We start from the raw sequence: 22,295 nt of genomic DNA on the forward strand, positions 1-22,295 counted from the left end.
TTCATTTTCTTTCTCTGTTCCCATTTTCTAGACAAAATGCGTATCAAAAAGAAAAAAACAATCTCGGTGATCCGTCACCACTTGGCAGGAAGATAGGTGATGGGGTTCAGCCAGCTTGTGTAACAGAGTAAGGAAAAATATATTTCTCTCGTTGTGTCGTCGGTCTGGAATTGATAGCTAAGGGTAGATTTTCACCCCTGGACCCCTTGCCTTATTTTGTATTTTCAGCCGCAATAGTTTCTACTTTTGAAACTCAGTCTTGACGCAGCTTTGAGTGTGTAATGGAAGCCTGACTGAGCAGCCCAGAGCTGGAAGCTTGCGCCTGCGTGTACACTACTTCTGTGTGTGCCAGAGCATCTAGTTGAAAGTCATTGTATTCTTAGAAATGCTTGTTTTATCTCATTGTTGGCACTACTCAGTTTTTTTCTGAGGGTTTGATTTCTCTGGAGTTCTGAGTCGCAGGCTACAAAGTGAAGCCTTAAGGGGCCACCCAGTCCTCGAATTTGCAGACTTACGGTGTCCCTGCTGTTAAGACTCAGGTCTTTTCACCTTGGAAATATTGAGATACGACCCTCGTCCCGACCTTGTTTACAGCAGGCCAACTGGAACCTCCAGCTTTGTTCCTTTCGCTCCTCTGTCTGTTCACTCATTCATTTAACAGCTGAATTTGCAGGGCTGCACCGTGCGGCTTTCAGCCACTTGATTCCTCACTGTCCTTCTTCCTTCCAGGAAAGCCTGGGCCTGAAGTGCCACAGACTTCAACTCTGTGGCTTTGCTTTATGCCGTTGGTGTCCTGGCCAAGTCTTCTAGGCTGTTCCAGGAGAATGTCTGAATTGTTTGAGCAAAAAGTATACTCTTGCTTCCAAAAATCCTGGAATCTGGTCCGTTTGATACAGACAGCGTCCTAGCAATCTCCAGACAGCTGTTGCAGTCTCCTTGATCCTATGTCCCGGGCTGTGTCAGCTCTTTTAGCAGAGAAGGCTATCCTTAACGTCTAGCTTGTATCCCTTGGCTGAAGTTTTTCTCTTGAGTGTTCTTGTGCCACATTCAGTGAACACAGAAAAAATTGCTCACCGCTGTCTAGTTTCAAGGTTGCAAGTATGTTCTGTGTGGCCTGTGCAGTGTTTTAATTTTTTTTAAAGCCAGAAGTCTGGCAAGACTAGGCCCACTTTCCCGGCTGGCAGCAGTCGGCTGTGGCCACAGAACAGCTGTCCCCTCCGGACAGGGCGTGAGCTCTCCCGCCGGCCTGCGGAGCCTGCCCCTCCCACCGCTCCCATCTGGCCAGAGTCACATGTGTGGTCCTGCCGGGCCCCAGAGAGTGTCTGCACTGACAGTCCTGCCCTTTCCTCTCTGCTGCAGAATCTGTGTACTTGAACCCCTCTTCCCTTGTTTCTACACAGGCTGTGTAGCCTGTAACCTCTCCTGATCCTTTTTTTTTTTTTTTTTTTTTTTTGCTGTACGCGGGCCTCTCACTGTTGTGGCCTCCCCCATTGCGGAGCACAGGCTCCGGACGCACAGGCCCAGCGGCCATGGCTCACGGGCCCAGCCTCTCCGCGGCATGTGGGATCTTCCCAGACCGGGGCACGAACCCGTATCCCCTGCATCGGCAGGCGGACTCTCAACCACTGCGCCACCAGGGAAGCCCTCCTGATCCTTTTTTTAACCAAACCTTGATTTTGTTTTTCCTTTCTGGGTCATCTCTCAGTTCTTCGTCTGCTGTTTTGTGCAGCTCTTCTGCTAAAGTAACAGTGCATAAGGGTATCAGGTGCCGTGGGAGAACGACTCCAGTCCTGAGCGTCTGCTCCAACCCCTCCGGCTGCTTTGGGGTCGCTGGTCCTGCCTCAGTTAGTGTTTATTCCTCCAAGGGAGTGCACGTAATCCGTTCACCTTGTAAACCTCACTCTGCCCTGAATCCATTAGAAGAAGCATGCACTGGAGGTGGGGGAGGGCCATGTGCCCGGCGGTCCTCAGCTGGATCGTGCCAACCCTTGATTACTCGGGTCAGGGCCGCCACATCCCACATAAAAACTGTCAGGACGGCCGCCAGTGACTGTGCTTGGAGAAGGAGCACAGGAGGTTTAAGGATCAAGCGCCCGTGAGGAGCCGGGCGTGGGAAGGGGGTGGGGTCTGGCTGCGTGGGCGGGAGAGATGAGCTTTCTCCCTCCAAACTGTTGTACCGTTGAAAGCAGACTGAGGCAGCCTGGACGGGCAGCCCAGTGAGAGAGTCCGAGTCCTTCGAGAAGGACGGGCAGGCCCCAGTATGGGAGACATGTGGAGCTGATTTCTGAGCACTAGGATGGCCCCTGGGCTGGGGTGACTAGCTGCCCGGTCCTCCCTTCCAGGCTCACACCGGAGATGAGATACATTCCGTCTTGTATTTGGACAGAATACTTAATCCCCCACCCCCAATCTGAAATCACCTGATAGATATTTTGCACAAAAATCCTCTCCTGAAAATAAATAGCACATGTTTTCCTGGTTTCTGAGAAGCCTGAGAGCTGGCTTACTGGAGTCAAATGATTTCCCTTCAGACGGTAGACAGCAGAGCCCAGCTCCAGCTTCCAGCCACCAGGAGCCTTTGTTCATCAAGAAGCTGCTCTCCTTTCTCTTTCTCTCCCCTCTTTCCCCGCTTCCTTCCTTCATTTCTCTTTAAAAAATTTCTTTCTATCTTTTGCCGTCTTTTCCTTGACCAAATAAGTTTCACTGAATGCAGAAATAGCACATGGTCATTAAAATCTGGACTTGTATCCTAAAAGCTGAAAATCTTTTTGGCTGATCTTTCTAAAATGAAAACAAAACAGCATTTTCATGTTTTACAGTGATTCTTTACCTATTTAGAATTCAGACACTCCACCTTTGATTTTATTAATACCTTACCCCCTCAACAGATTACCTGACAGTGAATCTGAGGTGACAGGTTGTTAGGATTAATCGGTGAGTGTTATGATGCACTCCTTTCGGAGCCACCCTGGGACAGTGGGACTAACCTACAGCAAGAAACACTTTCTATCCCAGGCCACTTCTCCCCACACACACAGATGTTGCACAAAACAGTACTTTCCCCTCGTGCATTGACTGCATCTGGTGTTTTCTTTATGAAAGTTTTCAAACTATCGATGCTAGTTCCAATGGACACTGATTTCACAATCCAGCAACGTTAAAAAATGTTGCCTTAGGATTTATTATTTTCAGAGTTAAGAGTCCCTGATGTGTGCATATTTTAATTACATAGCATTTACTACTCAAAAATATGATGCTCATTTTAAATACTTATTTTTTATCTTGACTGATTCTCAGTAGGGCAGGGTAAGTTATATTTTTCTCCTTCAGCATGATGGTAGCTTTAACCAGTAATAACGGGCCTTGTAGTTCAGTTCTTAAACTGAACCAGCAAACCCAGGAATGCAGCCGATGGCCAGCCCCTGGAGCTGACATGGGAATCCTTTAGTTAGTGGCCATGTTGAGAGTGTGGCCATGGGTGCTGTTTTGCTGTGTCTCTGCTGAAACTCTAACTCTGCATCCTCCGCTTTGCCCAGGAGTCCTTGAGACCTGAGGTAATGGGGAAGCTTGTGTCACTCAGGTCCTTCACGGGACCCTTATTTAGTATTCTTCCCAACAGTCTTCCCCACTTTAACTTAGAGCAGGGCTGAGGGCTCTGTCGATTGTTTCCTTTGACATGTAAAACTGTTTAAGTTTGCTGTAGTCCTGTTTGTCTTTATTTTGTTGAGTGTGCTTTTGGTGTTGTATCCAAGAAATCACTGCCAAATCTGATATCCTAAAGCTTTTCTCCTGCGTTTTCTGCTAGAAACTTAATAGTTTTAGGTCTTATATTTAAGTCTTTAATCCTTTCTGAGTTATTCTTGTGTATGATGTAAGGTAAGGGCCCAACTTCATTCTTTTTCCTGTGGGTATCTTGTTACCTGGGACTTTTTCTCATATATAGAAACGAAAGCCTACCAGATGCTGAAACAGTCTACCCTTCAGGACAGTGCACACCAAGCTGAAGACGGATTCCAGAAGGCCGAGGCCTCTGCATCACAGCTGTCAGGTAAGCAGGGCGGACAAGCCATAATCTGGGAGACCCAGGGCTACGGCCAGGGCTGTGTGCAGGGAAGTGTTATGATGCGCTGCTGTCAGAGGTTTCTGGAGTTTGCTTTGTAACGAGTTGTCACCATCTCAGAAGGAGCCAGTACTTTTCGAGTCCTTAATGAACAGGAGTTTGGAAGAAGCTTCCCTCCAGGATGTGTGCTGGCGATGGCCTTAAAGGCCCTTGGGTTCTGCCTGATGTGTCACAATGGTACCTTGTCGCTAAGCACCACAGACACCCCAAATTCTTTCCCTTCCCACCTCTTCCCAGTTTGTTAATCAGCAGTGGGGAGTGTCATCTGGGCTACCTCCCTTGCCTGAATGATGGGAGATTTGGGGTTCTTCAAATGAAAAGACTGTAAATCCCAGTAAGAGCTCAATTTTAAGCTTAAATGTAGTTCCTTCAATTTAGGATTTTTGTTTTAATTGTAATCTTCTTAGTTTTCTTATACGTTATTATTGTATTTTTATTATTTTTCAGTGGTTTTTACTTTATTACACTTTTTTCTTTTTTTTTTTTTTTTTGGTATAAGTCACCTCAACTCCCTTTGTGAAAGTAAATGGATTAATAACAGAAGGAAGTATACTTTAACGACTTGCTTTTTTTGGGTGGGGGTGCTGTGCTGCGTAGCTTGCAGGATCTTAGTTCCCCGAACAGGGATCAAACCCAGGCCCATGGCAGTGAAAGCACCGGGTCCTAACCACTGGACTGTCAGGCAACTCCCTCTAATTTTTTTTTATTATTATTGATTAATTAATTTATTTTTGGCTGTGTTGGGTCTTTGTTGCTGCACGCGGACTTTCTCTAGTTGCGGCGAGCGGGGGCTACTCTTCATTGCAATGTGCGGGCTTCTCATCGCAGTGGCTTCTCTTTGTTGTGGAACACGGGCTCTAGGAGCGTGGGCTTCAGTAGTTTTGGCTCGCAGGCTCAGTAGTTGTGGCGCACGGACTTAGTTGCTCTGCGGCATGTGGGATCTTCCCGGACCAGGGCTTGAACCCGTGTCCCCTGTGTTGGCAGGAGGATTCTTAACCACTTCGCCACCAGGGAAGTCCCTGCTCTAATTTTTATATAAACCACCATGCTGGGATTTCACCTATCTGAATGAATTTCTCCTATCAGAATGAATTTCACCTATCAGAATGATTTCACCTATCAGAATGATTTCTTAATATCACATAATTCCCAGTCCATATTCAGATTTCTCAGTTGTCTCAAAGATGTCTTCATCAGACAGACATTTTTTTGAGGGAGATATTTATGGTACATCAGACTTAGCTGTCTGTCTTTGGAGAGCTATTTCCTAGGTAATATTAGTGTTAGAATTAGTTACTGCAAAATTTGTTTTGGTTGTTGTGAGGATTCAGTGAGCCAGTGCAGGTTAAATGCCCAGCACAGTGCCTGGTAGAGAAAAGCCCCTGGGGAGGGCTGGCCATGTTGGTGGTGGTGGTGATTTGAACTCAGCAAACATGAGACATTGTCGTTTGTTGAGGTATAAACAGGCCTCTGCCCCGATGGAGGTCTGCATCACTCTAGAAAGGTACAGCTCTTGTGAGCCCTTCACTGTTTTTTTGTTTTTAATTTATTTTTGATATATTTATTTTTGGCTGCGTTGGGTCTTTATTGCTGCACGCGGGCTTTCTCTAGTTGCAGCAAGTGGGGGCCATTCTTCGTTGCGGTGCGTGGGCTTCTCATCGCGGTGGCTTCTCTTGTTGCGGAGCACAGGCTCTAGGCACACGGGCTTCAGTAGTTGTAGCTCGCGGGCTCTAGAGCACAGGCTCAGTAGTTGTGGTGCACGGGCTTAGTTGCTCCGCGGCATGTGGGATCTTCCCAGACCAGGGCTCGAACCTGTGTACCCTGCATTGGCAGGCGGATTCTTAACCACTGCGCCACCAGGGAAGCCCTATCCACTGTTTGCTTTTCATCACTATCTTCACATTTGAATCACAGAACCAGAATCCAGAGGGATCTCAGAAAGTATTTATCCAACCCCCTCATTGTACAAATTACCCAAGAGAGTAATGCCTCTTTTGGAGCATTACAACCCATTAGCAGGCATACATGGTTTGGAAGGTGACTCTACAGCTGTGATTTTGGTAAGTATATTTTGGATGGCTAATAGGACAGGCTCAAACAATGAGTAAATTTGACATAAGTTGTAGTCCCCTGGATGTGTATCAAAAATTATAGTACTATTAATATGCTAATGATTAGCATACGAGTTTGTTCATATGACGTGATCCACACAACACGGGTTGTACAGCCAAGCACCCCTCGATTCGGTTGCCTTCCTCCACACTCAAAATCATACCGTGTGCTTTGTAAGACATTGGGATCCTCGAGCTGCTCCTGGTAGTGCTGGATGGCATTGGAGGTAGATGCTGGCTCTGGAGTTTATTGTGCATTTGGTCACGCATCACATTTTCATTCTCGCCCTCACCCTGACCCTAGGGACTTTTCTGAGCTCCCAAGAGAAGCAGGCGGTGGGTGGGAGAGCCACATGCCCAGTGTGGAACGTCACACACTGAACGCAGAGCCACCCCAGATGTAACCATAGATGAGGAGGCACGTGGCTCATCTGTGTCAGGCGCCAGATCTCTGTCTCCACACCTGTCTCTAAGGAAGCCACTTTGTTTTCATGTCTGAAAAGACCTGGTCCTGTTAAGCGGGTGCAGACCCTCTAGGGGCCGAACATGGACACATTGTTAAGAGAACCACTTTGCTTCAGAGGTTACGAGCAGGCACGCAGGTTACAGGTTAGGAATGCAGCAGGTGCCTTTCGAGGCGATGCTTATGCACCCTCTATCCGCAATCTTGTTTGACTGCCAGTTAAGAATCAGACTTGTAGCGGAAATGTCCAAGGTGAGGACGCCCAGGAGGCAGAGGTCAGGGATCGCCCTGCAAGCTGGGAGCACTGTGGGGTGGTCTGGTTCCCCAGGCTCCAGGGAAAGGGGGTGGACTGTGCATCTTCCCCATCACCCTTTTCAGTCTAGTTAACGAGTAGCCTCGATGGTTTTCAGTGGATGTTCATTCTCCTCCGCGAGAGGGAAAAAGAGAGGATTTGGCAGAGGGGATTAAAGGCGGGTGGGCAGCAGTGTCATCCAGAGGTACCAGTTGCTTCTGAGACTGGTTCCGAGTTCCTGTTAGCTCGGTGAGCCAGCGCTGCTCCCATGTTATAACAACTCGAATTATCCAGAGCTTAGTGCCACGGTGGAGACCCATGTTCTCACATATGAATCATGGCCTTTAAAATGGTGCCCTTTGGGCCTCCCTGGTGGCGCAGTGGTTAAGAGTCCGCCTGCCGATGCAGGGGATACGGGTTCGTGCCCCGGTCTGGGAGGATCCCATATGCCGCGGAGCGGCTGGGCCCGTGAGCCATGGCCGCTGGGCCTGCGCATCCGGAGCCTGTGCTCCGCAACGGGAGAGGCCACAGCAGTGAGAGGCCCACATACCGAAAAAAAAATAAATAAAAAATAAAAAATAAAATGGTGCCCTTTGAATGATTTTACTTTTTACGTACTCTGTGTAACTATCACGGGAAGCCACCCCCTTCCTTTCCGTGTCATTCCCTGCCTCAGAAGCCCCTCGCTTTCTGTGCACAGCTCTTCCTCTGTTGATGTTTGTTTTACAAGTTATCGTGAGGCCGCTTCTGCATTCACTGCGATGGCCACGCTCACTCTCCACGCTTGTGCTTGTCACAGGTTTGAATATTGGCAGCGGTACATTCAAGACAAAGACAACTCACAAGATCTCTTCAGAAGCGAGTTTTTCGTCTAGCGAAGGCAGTCCTTTGTCAAGGTAAAGTCCCGCAAGCCTTTCTGAATAGCGGCAGCAAGACGGGAAATGTCACTCCTCGGGGCATTAAACTCTGGCTGCAGATGATTTTGCTCTGTGACTTGATGGAAGGTTATGGTTTGGGTTTTTGTTTATCTGAAATGACAGTGGAAACTTTAGTCTACCTTTGAAAATATTTGCACCAGAGCCAAGTATTGTTTTGCAGCTGTTGTTTCCTTGGTTTAAGACTCAATTGACACCTCAGTGAACCACAAATTAGCGTCTACAGCTGCTCGCAGTAGGGCTGCTTAGAAACCACACAATGGAGGGTGTCGGAGAGGGCAGAGAGAAAGAGCCAGGCCTTAAAAGAAATAAAGTGGCCTGTTTCTTCTTTCTGAGACCGCGGAGATATATACAAGCAATTGCTGGATATTTGTTTTTGTATTCCTCTTTTTTACCAAGTATTTGGGCTGGACTATTCTTTCCCTCTCTGATACCTTCTTGCTTATTTTCAAATGTGAAAATTTATCTTTTCACGTTTGTTAAACTGTAGCACTCCTTGTAAGTTTTTGGAGCGGTGATAAGTGAGTCGTGTGCTAGATTAGTCATCAACATGAAATACTAATCGTGCAACGGCATTGAGTCACTTAGGAAGAATTTGTGGATGGGAGTAGAAGCAGTTGTCTGATACATACCTACCTTTCCGCTTTGGGCTAAATAGCATTTAAAACAACACAAGTTTGCCTTTTGTAATAACATTTCCCCTCAAAAGATGTCCTGTGGATGATTGCATTACATTCGAAATAACTGCTCGCTCTGATGAAATTTTAAAACAGGAACTTTACGTTTGTAATGTCCTGTAAGATAAAATTATTTGTTCAGAAATGTGGTATTTTTACAGTGAAAAAAAATCTCATTTTCATTTCTATTTTGAAAAACACTACAGTATTTTTAGGACCTGGGGTATATTTAAATGAGATTGGTTTTCTGATATTAAGTTCTTACTTTTAGAAACCTGGTGTGTTCAATTTTAGGGAATCACTCTTTTAATCTTTAGAAATTATTACCTTTAATATCTTTCATCTCTGTTTTTGAAGGAAGTGAGAGATAATGAATTATGGGACAGGAAGAGTGTTAAAGTATTATATTTTTATGATTATATTATAAATTTAAGTTCTAGGTCTCCTGAAATAAATTTTAAAAGATAATAAATTCTACAGGTAGCTTTTAGGGTTTAATGTCACCATTTGGCTTAATAATACTTCCCTTTAGGTTTTCAAGATTGTTAGAAGTGTTTATTTTCTTTATATTTTAGAGGCACTAAAAAAACCAATTCTTCTTAAACTTTTATTTATATATATATGTGTGTGTGTGTATATATATTCTTGGAGTAATGTTTAAACACATTTAGAAAGCAGTCGGATTCTGTAGAATATTTTCTCAGTCTGATCATTTGACATTTCACATCTTGCATCTATATTTCATTACAAAATCAAACTCATTTCCCTTTCAGTTTTTTTTTTTGTTTTTTTTTTTTTTTTTGCGCTCCGCGGGCCTCTCACCGTTGTGGCCTCTCCCGTTGCGGAGCACAGGCTCCGGACGCGCAGGCCCAGCAGCCATGGCTCACGGGCCCAGCCGCTCCGCAGCATGTGGGATCTTCCCGGATCGGGGCACGAACCCGTGTCCCCTGCATCGGCAGGCGGACTCTCAACCACTGCGCCACCAGGGAAGCCCTCCCTTTCAGTTTTAGGCAGGAGCCTTTTGTTGTTACTGTTGCTTCTGCATGAAATTAATTTCCTAAATTATAAGTAATCACATCATCCCCTTTCCGGAAAAAAAAAAAAAAAAAGAGGCCTTCAAGGGACCCTTGGTTCTCGACAGTTGATAATAATCCAGAGATGAAAATTCTGGGCATGGAGTGTGTGGGTTTGGCGCGCTGTTTGCCACGGTTGGTTCTTGTGCTGGGTTTGGTGTTCATACGCCGCCTTAGGCTTTTGAGAGCCCCGGGCTCGCTGTTTGTGCCTGGATTCACTGAAATTTCTTAGAGGCTTACATTTAAGGATCCCACTTACTGCAGTCACTCCTCGTGCTTTATTGCTTTTACAAGTGGTCTCGAAACCCAGTACTTGAGAATAAACGTAACAGTGCAGTGCTGCTGTAGCACTTTTAAAAATTCTTCTTTGCTCTATTTTGTCAGTGAGCTGATGAGCAACCTCAAAAAAAAAAAAAAAAGAAAGAAAAAGACCCTGCTGGACCTTAAAAAAAAAAAAAAATGGCTTCCTCTGATGTCCTAGAGACAATAATTATGATGTGCTAGTTAAGCCCAAACTACAGCTGAGGGATTTTACTTTAAAGCAGGGGCTTGGGCGCAAAAATGCATTTATAGCTCTTTGTCTGCACCTCATTATGTGTGGGCCTGATTCATTAAGTAATTGGTTTGCAGTTGTTTACATGAGTATTAAGGCCTTCCTTTCAGCCGCCTTTGAGAGATACATTGTGCAAATGTTGCCTGTGATGAATGCAGAATGAGGACCAGAGGGTCCGTCCTATTGGCTAAACAGTGCACTCTGTTGAAAAGCCAGAGAAAGGGATTGGGTGCTGCTTTGCATAGCAATGACTTTCTTAATAAGCGTTACAGATTAATACACACAAGCTATAAAAGATGCAAAGAGATACTCTTAGCACATTTATCCATGCTCATTTCATTGTGATGGTGGTGGGATCCCCGTGCTTTCATATTCCGTTTTCCAGAGCAGCGGCTTCAGTGCATGAGCCGTAATAGCATCCGATGTTTATTGTATTATAAACCACGGGCAAGTAGGCAGATCGGCAACAGTTTATTATTAAAGATTCTTTCAGTGTAAATCTTTTTCTACCATTGTATTTGCCTCAGCAAAATCATTTTGTGGTTGAGTGGGGATGAAAGGCATAATGTACGAAGGAGTGAGTCCTAATAGGAAGCTGTTCTCTGAGTAAAGACCACTTGTTCCCTTTTGTTGAGAGGTGCATGCCAGAGCGTCCTCTCCTCCGCAAACACTGTCTCGCCCCACCTTCCCCGGGAAGCCGTTTTCACTCTCCCGGATCCATTTATTCAACAGAGAGCGTATTTTAACCGCCTGCCATGTAACGGCGGTTTACTGCTTGGATTGAGATAACGTTTTACCAAAAGAAAAAGATGTGGGCTTGCCACATAATTGCCTGGGGAAAAGGTAGCAGAAGTCACCCAGCTACCGCCCCCTGGCAGGGCCGCTGGTGGCATTTGGTGCCAGCCCTGCAGCCATGGGAGTGGCCAGCGGAGGGCACCAGGCGGCAGCTGCTGCTCCAGTGCGGCCGTCCTGTCTCTTCTTGCTGATCCTGTGCCGCTTCCCCTGGGACGATAAGGTGATCACAAGGAACCAGTAGTCCAGAGACATAAAAGTGGGGGTTTTCTGGAAGTCCTTTATGTTCTGGTATAAAAGCCCCAGTCTCTGTCTCCGGTTTAGCAAACTACATTCTCCATCAATTCTACCCAAGTAGCAGCTTCCTAAGCATTCCACGTTTCTTGTCATAAGCCCGCCTACTTTATTTTTTTGACACAGCACGAAAGAACAGTCTTTGCTTGATTGGCTGAAGGGAAGGAGTCAAGAAGTGGACCCCTGAAAAATGGCATCTGCTGCAGGGCCCCTGGTTGACCATCAGAGGGCACTCAGACTTTGCCAAATTAAAGCTGTCTCAGACCCGTCTGCCTCTGACACTTAAAATTGAGGATTTACAGGGATATGTTGGTACACTGATTGGGAGTTTTTATTTTCTTTCCGATTTTTTTTTTTTTTTTTGCCTTGTGCTTTTCAGAAACATGTCTTTTTTGAGGAAAATTCTAGCTGAAGATGCTGTGTGAGACATTTTAATACTGATTTTAGCTTAGTCAAAATCATTAAACGTACAGAATTCAGAGTGTAGAGACCACATCTTCTCATAAGTTAGTTAATCTTTTCAGGCTTATGATAAGACTCTAGAACTGCAAGGGGTCTTCCCGCTGGGGCCCTTCCTCATCGCCCCCGACACCATAGGCCATGTTCTTGGTAGGACCCTCAAATCATTGCCAAACTTGACGGACGTGCCCTCAAAGCCACAATAAGTTGGGTATGTTTGTTAATGGGCTGTAGATATGTTTTTCTTTCAAAAATATGTTACTCTCAACCATGAGAGTCTGTGTTACTAACCTTAGAACATCCCACGGCTCTGAGGAGCTCCTGTGGCCCACCTCCCTGGGTCCCTGTGCTCACCCGACAGCCTCCGTCACCCCTCACACAGCGCGCTGCCTCCTGAGCCCTGGTGTGACTTTATGATGAGTCTCCTAGGAACCGTAGGTTTTCCATGCCTCACTTTTGTCTCTACTTGCTGGCCCCACAAAGCAAACCTGAATCCTGGCAGACATCCTTGCCCCCTAACTTTGTACTTATGTTGACCGTGTAGCCTATTTCTAGCGATATTATTAGCCTTTTGTTCATATAGAATGAATAGTTGAGGGACTTCTCTGGTGGTCCAGTAGTAAAGAATCTGCCTTCCAATGCAAGGGACGCGGGTTCGATTCCTGGTCAGGGAACGAAGATCCCACATGCCGCAGGGCAGCTAAGCCCACGCACCAGGACTACTGAGCTCACGCACTGCAACGGAAAATCCCGCACGTTGCAACTAGGACCTGACACAGCCAAAACTAAAAACAAAATAAAAATTTTAAAAATTAAATGAACAGTCGACACTCTTAATTTTGACTCTTTCTCTAGCACCCGTGTCAGCAGGATCACATCCTAGGTGTTCACTAGGTGCTGTGCTTAGAATAAAACCTGCTGTTAAGACCCCAGCTGATGATAACTTCTTATGTGTAGCAAGGATGGGAGCAAAAGTGATTTTGATGAGAGTTGTCCTTACCTGTCTGTCCTAATTCCTTATCAATAGCAAGGGAATTTATAAACAGCATCAAAAACTAAGATGGTGTGATGGACAGACAGAGAGAGAAGACATGCGACAGAGCCAGTGTGGCAAAATGTTGACAGGGAGCATCTCACTGGTGGGCACATGGTGGTCACTGTGCAGAGGGGGAGGTGCCACACCTCCCAGGACACTGCGCAGAGACGGTGTCCCGTGAATGAGACCAGCAGAGCATGCTCACGCCTTAATCTAATCAGTTACCTGTGGTGTCTTACCTGAAAGTGGTTTGTTTGGAAATAGGACCTCCAGACTAATTGTAAAGTTCTAGGGAAAAAATTAAAACTCTGCTCTCTTGGATTCCAGGAGTCGCCCACGAGCAGGCCGGGGAGGGCGGGCTCCCTGGCTTGCTGCCGGGCATCAGGTGGTGGCAGCGCTTCATGAAGGTCTCTGCAGCCCTGGCCCTGGGCCTCTTCCTGGTTCTGTGCAGCCTGTAGGCTGAGAGAGGTTTTATGTTTTTTAATGGTTGGGAAAAATCCAAAGAAGAATAATGCTGCACGATACCTGAACGTTATATGAAATTCAAGTTGCAGTGTCTCTGAGTGACGTTTGCTTGTAACAAAGCCACATCCGCTAGTTCACATATTGTCCGTGGCTGTTTTCATACAGGAGCCAGAGTAGAGTAGTTATGACAGAGACCACAACACCTGAACCACTAACTCACTGGCTCTCTACAGCTCACCTTCGCTGCCTCTGCCTTACACAATGGAGGTGTGACGTCCACGCTGTCAGGGAAGGTCAGGCCGTCGGAGTCCAAGCACATCTGATGGTGCACAGGGACCATGCCCCGTGGCTTATAACCTGAACTCTCGCATTCTTATGCTTTCCTACGTGCATTTGGTTTGGGTTCTCTCTCGTTTACGATGATAGCTAAACGAGTTGGCTCTGTCTACTCCGAGATCTCTCACCATCCCCTTTGGCCTTGACTTAGCTTTATTTTTATTTTATTTTATTTATTTATTTATTTATTCATTCATTCATTCATTCATTCATTCATTTATGGCTGTGTTGGGTCTTCGTTTCTGTGCGAGGGCTTTCTCTAGTTGCGGCGAGCGGGGGCCACTCTTCATCGCGGTGCAGTGGCCTCTCACTGTCGCGGCCTCTCTTGTTGCGGAGCACAGGCTCAGTAGTTGTGGCTCACGGGCCCAGTTGCTCCATGGCATGTGGGATCTTCCCAGACCAGGGTTCGAACCCGTGTGCCCTGCATTGGCAGGCAGATACTCAACCACTGCGCCACCAGGGAAGCCCCTTGACTTAGCTTTAGACGTTAGGTGTGACCTGGAGAAAGAAATATTGACCCTATGAGTCATGTGTAATAAAAATCAACCTTCCACTGCAGTGTCACATCGACTAGCAGAGACGATTTCCCAAAGGGAAAAATACTTCCCCTAAGGGGTGAGGATGGCATCGGAAACACCTGGACGCATTTTCCACCTTCCTCAAGGGTGAACACATGCGTTTAGTTCTGAAACATGTTTCTGGGAAGACACTTGAACAACTTGATCTGAACTCAGATAGAAGTAGGAACATGCCAATTAAATAGTCTAACATCAAATGTTGATCACGTGCCTTTAGGCAAGGCCCTATGCTTAGCGAGGCTCACCTATTCCTTCCACACGTATCACTGAGCACCTACTAAGTGCAGAGCATCGGGTACCCCGGGGACTGAAACTGGTACGGTGGCAGCTCTCATAGAGCTGACAGCCTAAGGGCAGTCACATGTCAGTTAGTGACAGAAATGGCTGTGAAGTAGTAAATTCAGTGAGGACTCGGGGGTCGAGGGTGGGGTGTGGGGGAGGCTACAGCAGGAGGCCCAACGAAGCCTGGGCGTCAACCTTGGAGACGCTGTTCAGGATTTAGTTCTTTTGCCAAAAGCAATGGGAAGGCACTGAAGAGTTTTCAGCAAGGAGGCAGAGGGGTCAGATTTGTGTTTCGAAAGCTCACCCTTGCTGCCGAGTGGAAAGTGGGTCGGAGGGGACAAGGTGGATGTGGTGTCACTAGTTAGGGGGCTGTTAGAAGGTCCAGGCAAGAGATGCTGGTTTGGTCGACCAGGCGGTGGCAGTGCATAGGGGACGGGTGAGGACCCTTGGAAGTGCTGGGAGGTAAACTTGGCAGGACCTAGGGGCTGATTGGGTGTGGGAGGGCAGAGGAGTGGCGAGGGGTTGGGAGGGACTCGAGGCTTGGGGTGGCATTAGCTGAGACAGGAGGAGGGCCCAGGTTTGGTGGGGGAGCTTGAGTTTGGCTGTGGATGGGCGTGTTGGCCGTGAGACTCTTTGGAGGCAGCCAAGTTGGAGCCAGCAGGTGAGCCCTGGACATGCATGTGGAGCTCAGAGCAGGGGCCAGGCTGTAAGGACCTGGCATGTGCTCGCCTGCCTCTGTGCCCTTGCCTTGGGCCTGGCCTGGAAATCCTTTCCAGCTCTCACAGTAGAGTCCAGGGAGTGCATTGCTTCCTCTGGGATCCTGCAGCCACACCACCACCCGCCCCATCATCCACCTGTTCTCTCAGTCCTCCTGCCTGCCTCCTGCCTGTGGTGCTCCTGCCGTCTCCCCACAACCCCACGTGGCTCTTACTATTTGAACGTCAGCTAGCAAACTAGTCTCTCTGCATCTTTACAGCATTGTTATGTCTGCCTACCCACCCCGCACTGAGCCTGGTGTCCTCATGAAGTGGGAGCTGGATAGAGAGTAGACGCAACCCACAATTGTGTTTTGTGTGTGTGTGTGGGTGTGCATGCACTCTTACAGAAGGTGGACTCAGGTTTACACTGTCAGCAGCCACCTGACTGGCGGCCTCCATGACAGTCAGCACTGGCTGTGGGGCCATCCACTCTTCATGGAGAAATGGCATAGGCCACTAGTTGGTCACATCAGATAAACAGGCACTCACCAAGGAAAGCTAAAAGTGTTTCCTCTAAGATCAGGAACAAGAGAAAGATGCCCACTCTTGCCACTTTTATTTAACATAGTATTGGAAATCCCAGCCACAGCAATCAGACAAGAAGAAGAAATAAAAGGAATCCAAATTGGAAAGGAAGAAGTAAAACTGTCACTCTTTGCAGATGACATAGTACTATACATAGAAAACCCTAAAGATGCCACCAGAAAACTACTAGAACGCATCAATGAATTCAGTAAAGTTGAAGGATACAAAATTAATATACTGATATTTGTTGCATTTCTATACAATAACAGTGAACTATCAGAAAGAAATTAAGAAAACAATCCCATTTACCATTGCATAAAAAATTATAAAACACCTAGGAATAAACCTACCTAAGGAGATAAAAGACCTGTACTCGGAAAACTGTAAGATACTGATGAAAGAAATTGAAGACAATACAAGCATATGGAAAGATATACTGTGTTCATGAATTGGAAGAATTAATATTGTTAAAATGACCATACTACCCAAGGCAATCTACAGGTTCAGTGCAATCCCTATCAAAATACCAAGGGCATTTTTCACAGAAATAGAACAAATAATTTTGAAATTCATATGGGAACACAGAAGATCCTGAATAACCAAAACAATCTTGAGAGAGAAGAACAGAGCTGGAGGAATCACACTCCCTAACTACGAAGCTACAATCATCAAAACAGTACATTACTGGCGTAAAAACAGACACATAGATCAATGGAACCGAATAGAGAGAGCCCAGAAATAAACCCACGCATTTATGGTCAGTTAATCTATAGCAAAGGAGGCAAGAATATACAATGGAGAAAAGACCAGTCTTTTCAACAAGTGGTGCTGGAAAAGCTGGACAACCACATGTAAAACAATGAAATTAGAACATTCTCTAACATATACAAAAATAAACTCAAAATGGATCAAAGACCTCAATGTTAAGACCGCATACTATAAAACTGCAGTGGAAAACAGGCAGAACACGCTTTGACGTAAATCGTAGCAATATTTTTTTGGATCTGTCTCCTAAAGCAAAGGAAATAAAAGCAAAAATAAATGGAACCTAATTAAACTTAAAGCTTTTGTACAGCAAAGGAAACCATTGACAACATGAAAAGACAGCCTACAGACTGGGAGAAAATATTTGCTAATGATATGACTGATAAGCGGTTAATATCCAAAATATATAAACAGCTCATACAACTCAATATCAATAAAGCAACCTGATTAAAAAATGGGCAGAAGACCTGAATAGACATTTTTCAAATTTATTGAAGAAAACATAGAGATGGCCAACAAGCTCATGGAAAGATGCTCCACATTGCTAATTATTAGAGAAATGCAAATCAAAACCACAATGAGGTATCACCTCACACCAGTTAGAATGGCCATCATTAAAAAGACGATGAATAACAAATATTGGCGAGGAGAAAAGGGAACCTTCCGTACACTGTTGGTGGGAATGTAAATTGGTGCCAGCCACTGTAGAAAACAGTATGGAGGTCTCTCAAAAAACTAAAAATAGAACTACCATATGACCCAGCAGTTCCACTCCTGGGTATGTATCTGAAAGAAATGAAAACACCATTTGAAAAGACACATGCACCCCAATGTTCATAGCAGCACTATTTACAACAGCTAAGGTATGGGAGCAACCTAAGTGCCCATTAACAGATGAATGGATAAAGAAGATGTGGTACATAAATACACAATAGAATACTCCTCAGCCATAAAAAAGAATGAAATTTTGTCATTTGCAACAACATGGGTGGGCTTAGAGGGTATTACACTAAGTGAAATAAGTCGGAGAAGGACAAATGCTGTATGATATCACTTATATGTGGAACCTAAAAAATACAACAAACTAGTGAATGTAATAGAAAAAGAAACAGACTCACAGATACAGAGAACACTAATAAAGACCTACTGTATAGCACAGGGAACCCTACTCAATACTCTGTAATGTAATGACTATATGGGAAAAGAATCTAAAAAAGGATGGGTATATGTGTATGTATAAGTGATTCACCTTGCTGTACAGCAGAAACTAACACAACGTTATAAGTCAACTATACTCCAATAAAAATTTAAAAAAAAAAAAAAAAAAAAAACAGAGAACAAACTAGCGGTTACCAGTGCAGGGGGCTGGGGTGTGGGCGAGACAGGGGGAAGGGATTAAGAGGTACGGATACATTGTGCAACACAGGGAGTACAGCCAGTATTTTACAGTAACTATAAACGGAGTATAGCCTTTAAAAATTGTGAATCACCATGTTGTATACCTGTAACTTATATAATATTGTACATCAACTATATTTCAATCAAAACAAAGAAACAGGCACCAAGTTTAAAGGGAGCACTGACAGAGCACAGACTGCCAAGAAAATTATGCTATGGCAAAAGGCAGATTTTCAAACCATAGGTTAGCCAGACTTGACCCAAAGTGACAGAGATGTGTTCCCAGGGTGTCTTGCACCAGGAGGGCCAGGGTCCTGCCGAGAGAGCAGCAGTGCTGCTGCACGATGTGTCCTTGTCTTTTCTCAGCACGCTTCCCACCTAAAGGCTGGAATCTGCGTTCACGGAGTAATCTGCAAATGTAAACGAGAGGGAAAACTTCAACAGGAGCATGAGAAAAACATCAAAATGTCAAGCCATACACAAGTGACTGTTTCTTTTTTAACATCTCATTGACCATTTAGGATGAACTTTAAAGAATTTAAGTGTAATAAGAAACTGAAATGGTGCTCCGAGAGGGAACTTCCATGCGCATGACCATTGCGAAAGCTCTGGAGACGGTGACGCAGATGGACAGTCTCCCGCAGAGCCAGTTTCTCGGTCCAGTGGGTTTTTAGTAAGCGAGTCACCCGGTGTTAGATGCGTCCCTGGACCCTTGCACTTTCGTGTGTGTGACACACAGAAACCTCAACACAGGTGACAGGATTCTTGCGTTTTTCTCTACCAGGAGTTAATACCCTTAATTAAGCAAACAGTTTATTTTGAACTCCTTGTTAAGCAGTTGAGAATCGTATCGATGGCTTGACAAGGTAAGTGTTTTAACCTCCTGGCTGACTTCTCCCTGTTCCTCAGACCCTCTGCTTTCAGCTTAGCTGGCAGCGCTGAGCTTTGCCTGCTCGGTGCGTCCCAGGGCCTGCCTCCTGCCCTGGTGGCCTCCCCAGTGAGCGCCCAGCGTGCGGCCCAATGCGCCCGGGACCCTCCCACCAGAGCATCCACAGGGCTTTTTGCTTTTAAAACCGCATGCCACAGGGAGATCAGCTTTGTGACCACCTAGACGGGTAGGATAGGGAGGGTGGGAGGGAGGGAGACGCAAGAGGGAAGAGATATGGGAACAGATGTATATGTATAACTGATTCACTTTGTTATAAAGCAGAAACTAACACACCATTGTAAAGCAGTTATACTCCAATAAAGATGTTAAAAAAAAAAAAAAAACTCCGGGAGTAAATGTAAACCTTCTGGCCTCCCGGTGAGTCATGTGTGCTTCTTCCCTAACGCGCTCCTTGTAAAACTATTAGTCTGATTGTCTTTATTTTTTCAGGCCTTAGGTTCTTTCTTTATTTTCCAGGCATGAAAACAAAAAGAAACTAGCTGCCAATTTAAAGTCTACAGGTAAGAGAAACAACCAGAGACCAGACTCTCATGTTGTGTTTTAGCTAAAAGGGTGGTTTGTGACCTGTGGTGTCAGGTACCCTTGGGGGCGGGCGAAGGCGCCTGCCTGTGCTCACGGGCCCTGCAGCTCTCCTGGGGGCGGACTGGGGGCTTCTCCTGAGAACACGGGTCCCGGGGTCCACGGTGCCCAGCGCTTTAATCTGCAGGTATGACTTTGCAGGGGATCCTGGCCGCCCCCCCGCCCCCCCCCATGTCTTCCACATGAAGCGCCCTCACCTCTGTCCCTGTCCTCGCTGCCACTGCCCGCAGGTACCCACTGCTCTGACCTGAGGGCTCCTGCGGTAGCCCTCCCCCGCCCCTCCCCCAGCCCTGGCTTCTGAATCCCCATCCTGACGTCTGCCCGCTGGGGAAGCAGGGCCAGCGCCCCCGCCACCTGCAGGGTAGAGTCTGGAACGTACCCCTGTGGTCTGGCCCGGCCCCTGCTCCCAGCCCTGCTCCTCCGAGGTCTCGTCCTCCCCTCAGTGGGTCCAGCCGCAGCCGGCCTTCCCTGTGCTCCACCTCGTACCGCTGTGCCTCCGCTCACGCCCTTCCTTCTCTGTGACATTCCTGTCCCTTTTCCTCTGCCCAGGGAGCTCCTATGTATCCCTCAACACCCTCCTTCCACACTGGCAGTGGCGTATCCCCTGCCGAGCTTGGGCCGCCCCTACTCCTGCCTCTGAAACCCTGTTCCCAGCCGGTCCGGTGGGACTTGGGGCTTGAGCACCCTCTGCCGCCATGATCGGGCCAAGTACTTACCCTCTCAGCCGTGGTAAAACAGAGGTGTTTGTACTCACCTCGCCAGGTTGGTGCGAGGATTAGATGGGGTCACATCTCAGGAGTCATTGCGGCGGTGGCAGGCCGTGCCTTGTAGATACGGGGGTCACGGGTGGTCAGTGGCGCAGGCGGTGGGCCCACCACACCCTGGAGCTCCAGGCCTCCCTGTCGGGCAGCTTGCGGCTCCACCCGGGGGGTTTTCTCTGGCCACAGGAGCCAGGAGCTCCAGGGAGTCGACGCCTGGTTGAGAACAACCCCCAGCCACTGAAGGGTGGGAGTTGGTGGATAAATAACCCCACTTCCTTGCTGGCTTTTGGGGCCATCTGAGGAGTGTTCCGCAGTCTCTCCGAGGCCCCTGCAGGACTGACCCCAGCCGTCCACTGCCAGCCCTTCTCCTGGTTAACACCCTCTCCACCCCCCATCCCGCCCAGGGTCACCTCCCAAGTGAACTGTGTGTACCCACGCCCTCGTCTCAGTGCAGACCTCACTGCTGTTCCTCCACCGTGTCCCCGTGCTGAGGAACAGAGGGAGCTCACGGCGAGGAGCAGTCAGGCAGGCCGTTACCGGGCCTGGTAGAGCAGCACCCAGCCGCCCTGCCCCCATGTTCACCCTGCTTACAGATTCCCATCCTACAGTGCAGAGTCGGGCGGGAGGGAGGAGCAAGTGTTCTGCCATGAGTTCCCATCGCAGCACGTGGAGCACGCAGAAGCGAGTCGTAGGTGCAACACTGGCCTGCGCCCCAGGCGCGTCCGCTCAGGTGCACCATGCAGGGCCCCCAGGAGGCCCTTTGCAGACCACAGCTGAGTAAGCCGAGCTAATCAGACTGCAGAGATGCTGAGCAGCTGTCTGGTTTTCTCTTCCAGCCTTCTGGGGCGAGTCTGACGACAGTAACTCAGAGATCGAAGCTGCCTTACGTCCTAGAAACCATAACACGTCCACCGATGATTTTGATGATTTTTATGACTTATAAGCTGTAACATCTGTTAGAAATAAAGTCTTTAAACAAACTAACCCCCTGTGTCCAGATGTGATGTTCAAAATAAACGTGTCCCTTTAAGTTTTCTAATTTTTTAATATGAAAAGTTGGGACCATATTGTTATTCCAGTGAAATTTCATGACATAACTATGAACTGGCATATTTGCTTTTACGTGTTATCAAAAAGCACAGTGATGAATACAATGCCCATCAAAATCCAGGTGGTTTCTTTGTAGAAATTGACAAGCTAATTCTAAAATTCATATGGAAATTCAGGGGACCCAGAATAGCCAAAACAGTCTTGAAAAAGTTGGAGGACTCGCACTTCGCAGTTTTGAAACTTACTAAAATGCTGCAGTAATTAAGACAGTGTGGTACTGCATGAAATATTGATTTATATGTAATCTAGAATTGATGATCCAGAAATAAACTCTCACATTTATGGTCAGTTAATTCTCAGTAATGGTGCCAAGACCGTTCAGTGGGGAAAGAATGATATTTTCAACAGATGATGCTGGGATGACTGGACAGCCTCACGCAAAAGAACAGTTGGATCCCTACCTCACACTGTGTACAAGCAGTAACCCCAAATGGGTCAAGGACCTCAGTGTAAGAGCTGACCAATCAAACTCTGAGAAGGAAACATGGGTAAAAACCCTTGTGACCTCGAATTAGGCAGTGGTTTCTTAGATAAGACACTCAAAGCACTAACAACAGAGAAGAACACTCGTCAAGGTCATTAAAATAAAGACAGAACAGTCACAGACCAGAGGAGACAAAGGGGACATGACAACTCAGTGAGATGGTGGGACCCTGGGTTGGATCCTTGAACCAGAAAAAAGGACATTAATGGAAAATTTGGTGAAATCCAAATAAAGTCTAGAATTTAGTTGATAGTAATGTCCCGTGTTGGTTTCTAAGTTCTCACAAATGTACCACAGAAATGTGAGATAAGAGGAATGTACCATTAGGGGAAACTGAAACTGGGTGAAAGGTACATAAGAACTCTGCATTATCTTTGCAACTTCTCTGTAAATCTAAAATTATTCCCCCCACACACACAAGTCCAGCAGTCAACATTAGTGACATTTGGGCGATACTCTTCCAAGCATTCTCTATGTATATAAACCTTGTAAAAGTTCTT

At 46.7% G+C, this 22,295-nt stretch overlaps 1 protein-coding gene across 4 annotated transcripts in view; it reads left to right on the plus strand.

The window, feature by feature from the left end:
• The window catches only part of KIZ (kizuna centrosomal protein), a 113,591-nt gene extending 92,415 nt beyond the window's left edge, over positions 1–21,176 (plus strand). For all 4 annotated transcript variants that reach the window (XM_060120287.1, XM_060120289.1, XM_060120288.1 and 1 more), the window contains 4 exons: positions 3,944–4,048; positions 7,786–7,882; positions 19,318–19,361; positions 21,038–21,176. In XM_060120287.1, coding sequence (XP_059976270.1) covers positions 3,944–4,048; positions 7,786–7,882; positions 19,318–19,361; positions 21,038–21,144 — 353 coding nt within the window. In that variant the 3' untranslated portion in view covers positions 21,145–21,176. The remainder of the gene's footprint in view (positions 1–3,943; positions 4,049–7,785; positions 7,883–19,317; positions 19,362–21,037) is intronic.
• The last annotated feature ends 1,119 nt before the right edge of the window (positions 21,177–22,295 follow it).

This window comes from Mesoplodon densirostris, chromosome 16 (assembly GCF_025265405.1).
Source record: "Mesoplodon densirostris isolate mMesDen1 chromosome 16, mMesDen1 primary haplotype, whole genome shotgun sequence".
NCBI lineage: Eukaryota > Metazoa > Chordata > Mammalia > Artiodactyla > Ziphiidae > Mesoplodon > Mesoplodon densirostris.